Source organism: Penaeus japonicus, unplaced genomic scaffold, assembly GCF_977035675.1.
Source record: "Penaeus japonicus unplaced genomic scaffold, GWHDUDI00000001_assembly GWHDUDI00000022, whole genome shotgun sequence".
Lineage (NCBI taxonomy): Eukaryota > Metazoa > Arthropoda > Malacostraca > Decapoda > Penaeidae > Penaeus > Penaeus japonicus.
The window spans coordinates 16,337,739-16,342,738 of record NW_028234424.1 but is presented as its reverse complement, the minus strand read 5'-3'; the positions used below and the strand labels follow the sequence as shown (position 1 = coordinate 16,342,738).

Sequence of the window (5,000 nt, the reverse complement as noted above, 5' to 3'; positions counted from 1 at the left end):
AATCCTACGCATACATGAGTGTATATATTATGAACGTCGCTGACGGCTCCGGGGCGTCGACGATTAGCGCAGGGGGAGGCAAGGAAGAGGGGAAAGACAGCGACCAGACCCCTCAGGCTGAGGTCCCTCCTGCGAGACAGGTCTGGGCCCTAGGGCGGCCGGGGGTCGTGTCTATGGACCTCGATACGATGTGCCAATCGAACGCGCACAATCCTCTCCGACTCGAACGCGAAGTCGATGTAAACAAAACCCACCGATGGGGATGAGTGTGATTGGGTCGAGGAAGAACTAGATAAGTACTTGGAAAAAACCACTCGACCAACCCCTTCCTCTACACCGACGGAAGTCTCGTGGAAGCTGAAATCCTGCATGCTAGTCTAGATGCTAGTGATGGTTCGGCTGACGGCTCCGGGGCGTCGACGATTAGCGCAGGGGGAGGCCAGGAAGAGGGGAAAGACAGCGACCAGACCCCTCAGGCTGAGGTCCCTCCTGCGAGACAGGTCTGGGCCCTAGGGCGGCCGGGGGTCGTGTCTATGGACCTCGACGACGAGAAGGTACGAGAAAGTGGATTAAAATGTAGTGTTCTGAGGATTGTGTGTTTGAGGTTGTAGTGTGATTGGGTTCGAGGAAGATTCAAGTGCGTTTGTATTTTTTTTCAAAAAAAGATAAGTACTTGGATATAAACCACTGTTGTATTTTTACATTGTATAAGTGACATCAACCACTATAGTGACAGTATGTAATTTAAAAAGCATTGGCAATCCTCTTTGACAGAAGTTGGAAGATTTTAATGCTCACAGAATATACTCATTGCATACTTGAAAGGTCAAGTGTGCAAATGTCCCAAATTATTTTTCATATCCTCCAATTTTCATGGTAACAGAAGTCCATTGCTTCTTACATTGTACATAGATAATCCTCTCAGTGCTTCTTGCTCTGTTTTGCTTTGATTTTAGCCATTTTAGTTGTAAGATGAGTTTACTTCTTGTTTTTATTGTATTTGTACTGCTAGTGTTTGAATATTTTACAAACTATTGTCACAACAAGAAATGTAACATAAATTTATGCAACATTATTATTTTGAGGTGTGTAACTTATTCCAGACATAACTCATGAAAGTGTCACACTATCATTTCAGTAAAACATCAGGTGTTCCTGTAACGCATAAATATATAGAGATAATAACACAAGAAATCAGCTATTGTGCAACATTATATCTTTCTCTGCTTTTACCAGATGCAGACAATGACTGGCTCATACTCAGAGATTTTGGAAAGACCTTCACTGCCTGAACGTATTGTTGAAGAAGACGAAAAGGGAAGGGATGAGAATGAGATAGATGATAGTAAGGATGAGGTTAGTACGCAAATGAATGTGCTTTGTATTAGGAATAACACATCATTTGAAGATTATGATAACGGCACTGGTGATGATCGTATCATTATAACAGTGAAAAAATGAATACGATATTTATACATGGTAGTTGTGAGTTAACAGAAAATAATAATGATATTAAAAGATGTTTACTTCCCTGGTTATTTTCAACACTTGAAATAAACTTCATTTTAGCATTTTAAAGATCTGTCAAGCTTTATGAAGGTTTTCCTTGTTTATGTGTCTGCATGGACATACCCGAAAGAATCACAACTGAAGCATTTTGCCCCTCTTTCTCTCATTATATTTTGATTTGGTTTAGTAGGAGCTTTTGTGTTACTTCTAGTTTTGGCTGAAGTATTTTTGGCACTGCATTTAGCTTGATTTTAGCTCTTTCTGTAGTTGATATAGATTCTCGTAGATACCTCGGTTGTCAGCAGCTTTTTTAGTGTTGTTCCAATTCTTTTGTTTAGTTTTTTCTTCTCATAGTATGGAATTTTCCAACACCAAGTTGTAGTGGATCTTATGTGTCATGTGTTGTTTATTCATAAGAACACTATCAGATATGTTTTTATTTTCTGTGTCTGTCTCAGATTTGAAGTTTTTGTTTTTGTTTTGTTCCTTTAGTATTTTTTGGATTCTGCTTGTTATTTTTTAATGTTTATGAGTTTTTCTATCCTTACCACTTTCTTATATAGTAATTGTTTGTCCTTTTATTTTCTCTCGGTGCACATCACTGAATCTTTTGATGCAGAATGGCATCTCCTGATCAGAATGTCCAGTTTTTAGTGTTAACTGGTTACCTTCGTCATCGCTTTAGATTTTGAAATATATATGGAAATTTCTTTCCCTGCACCATAATGGAAACTGATGTGTATTTCATCCTTTAGTGGTATAAGTATATCATTTAGTTTCTACTCTAGCACAATTGTAAATGGACTGCATGATTTCCCTGCTGTGAAGGCTTCATTCTTCACTTTTGCAAGAATATCATCCAGAGCATGTGCCACTTAAACCCATAAGGATCATGACTTCAAACACATCCATGCATATGTGGTGAAGGTCATGCAGCCCAGCATGTGTAAGGGGGAACAGACATCCATCCTACACAGCATCATTGGCTCATGTAAGCTGACTGAAAGTGAATGCAAATCGTCAGATGCATAAGACCCCATTCTCACTCCACCATAGATGGACGCCATCACACCTGTGTGCGCAGACATGGACCCAGTACAGGCCTTCCTCACCCAGGAGCGACTCAGTGCCTTCATGGCCAGAGACGACTCGCAGGGTGAGGCTCCAGACTATGGGGCGGGACTGCCTCCGCACGATGATCAGGTTCGTCGACTTTTTAAGGACTGGATGAGGAAGAGCTGATGTTTATTTTAGGATTTGTCTTTTGTTTGTGAAGTGAAGCATTTTGGTTGGTCCAGTGAAAGGACAGCTGGAATTTATCGTAAGAGTTCAAGAATATGGTTATTTTTCAGATGCTGTGAGTTATTTTAGGAATTGCAAACTTTTTTTCTTTTTCTTTTTGTAATGAGAGGTTTACAACTAGAGGGTAAAGGCTTTAAATCTACATAGAACAGATTAGTAGATTATCCTGTATATTAGGAAGTAGATAATTCCATTCATGCTAAGCTACTCCCATTCAAAGGCATCATTTTCCGTAAACATCAATGTGAATTTCTCAGTATATTCAACAAAACATCAAACCTCTGGTATGATTTCCTTTGGTAAATAGCAACAGTCTCTTCTTTAAACAAAAGAAGATAAACATTTAACTTGGGAACCACTGGATGACAAAGGCCATTTTTCATCATTTGATCATGAAACATTAATATTAAGTCCAGTGCAAGTATCCAACATCTTTACCAGTAAATTGAATAACAGGACAACTACAAATTTCCACACCCATATTCCTGCATGATATGGTTAGGCTTGGTATTTCTATTCTGATAAATAAAGAAATAGATGAATTAAATTTACATAAACATATACACACACTATCACTTACTCTTTAACATGCAACAAGTAAAACATATCTGGAATGATAGACTTCTGGCCGTAAAAGAAAAAAAAAAAAGTACATGACAAAGTAAGGTACATGGTTACCTGTGCTGTTTTTCCTCACCATATTATCACAGTTTAAAGCCAAATGGTCAAGATACAGAAAAATGTTTAGATTTGTATTTGATGTTTATGGAGAGTAGGTATGAATGACTAAATTGGTTATCAGGAATAAAGAAGAAAGATATTGAATTGGCAATTATCAGGTAAATTAATTGTGTTTCAGTAACACAAGAATTCAAAGAATAAAAACATGCTGGGTTTATAAAATATTTTGAAAGAAATACGTGCAAACTTTTTATTTTGTTTGAGTTAACAAAGTGGGATTGCAGTGTTGAAAAAACAGACAGATTGAAGGAATGTGTACTATATACATGAGTTGAAAAAAATATGAATAAAAGAGAATTTATTAACTTCAGAGAGCAAAAGATGTGACTGACACATTTTGTTGATATCTTCATCAGAATTGCAATATAAAAGAGACATGCATCAGTTACATCTCCTGTGCTGTAAAAGTATTAACCCACTCATGCCGGGGGCATTCTAGCCTTTTAGGCCTTTCGGCCAGGGATCTCGAACGCTTAGGCCTAAATCAGTTAAATAACGGACGGCGTTTGACATCAGCCACTGATATAGCCAAAAATGCAGGGTACACAAGTGTACCACCTGTCCAGAGAGGGTTAATTCACATATCCACATTTGTCACAATAAACTTTGCTCATAGTAATGGAAGTACAGATGATGGAATGAGTTTACAAATTCATAGTCATCTTCAGATTCCTGATTGAGTTATAATTCTTCTATTTTTGGCTGGAGAGCGTGCTGGCCTAAGAGTTAGTCGCACGCATTCAGCATTTAGATTTTATACATTTTAGCTGTTTCTTTTCTAGATTCTTTATTGAATTGCATAAGAGTAAAAGAGAGAAGAAAATGCATTTTAAAGATCATAGATAATACTAATGAAAGTACCTTTTTAGTGGAGGTTTTGATGACAGTTTCAGTGTGCAATTTTTATATATTTGATGTCTCATATGTGATTTTGCATTGAATTTACAATTCAAAACAGATTGTTTCTTAATGGTAAGATATTATTTATTTTAGATTTTAATTGTTTCTCTACAGTCTGCAAGTAATAAACAATCTTGGTCAATAACTTCCACTCTTAATTGGCAGGAGCGTCCATGGAGCCTTCACGTGGGGAGGTGCAGTCCAGAGAGGGCGGAGTCGGCGCTGCAAGGTGCTGGCATGGTCACGCGCCAGGGAGACATTATCTCTTTTGTGGCGAATGACCTGCACAACAAAATTAAACTCTCCAGTCCCGTTTCCAAAAGTCAGAGGCTCGACTGATTCTCTTTTTTTCTGTCTTTTTTTCGCTGTCTCTCTCTTTTTTTTTTTTTTTTTTTTTTTTTTATAATAATTGGATCTAGGGGAGGGATGTCATATGTGGTCTGGTGTAGGTGGGGGGTGTGGGCTTTTTATGAGAGATCACTTTGCAGCTCTCTAGCTGGGGGGGAAAAACTGTATGCTCTTGAGTTTCTTGCATTCAGATCTCTCTG

General features: G+C 38.1%; 1 protein-coding gene across 1 annotated transcript in view; it reads left to right on the top strand.

Annotated features, from left to right (window-relative positions):
- BORCS6 (BLOC-1 related complex subunit 6) overlaps window positions 1–5,000 on the top strand; it is an 8,028-nt gene that overhangs the window by 101 nt on the left and 2,927 nt on the right. The window contains exons 1-5 of the mRNA XM_043035119.2: window positions 1–6; window positions 368–554; window positions 1,237–1,356; window positions 2,566–2,712; window positions 4,618–4,774. The exon at window positions 1–6 is cut by the window's left edge and continues 101 nt beyond it. Coding sequence (XP_042891053.1) covers window positions 1–6; window positions 368–554; window positions 1,237–1,356; window positions 2,566–2,712; window positions 4,618–4,774 — 617 coding nt within the window. The remainder of the gene's footprint in view (window positions 7–367; window positions 555–1,236; window positions 1,357–2,565; window positions 2,713–4,617; window positions 4,775–5,000) is intronic.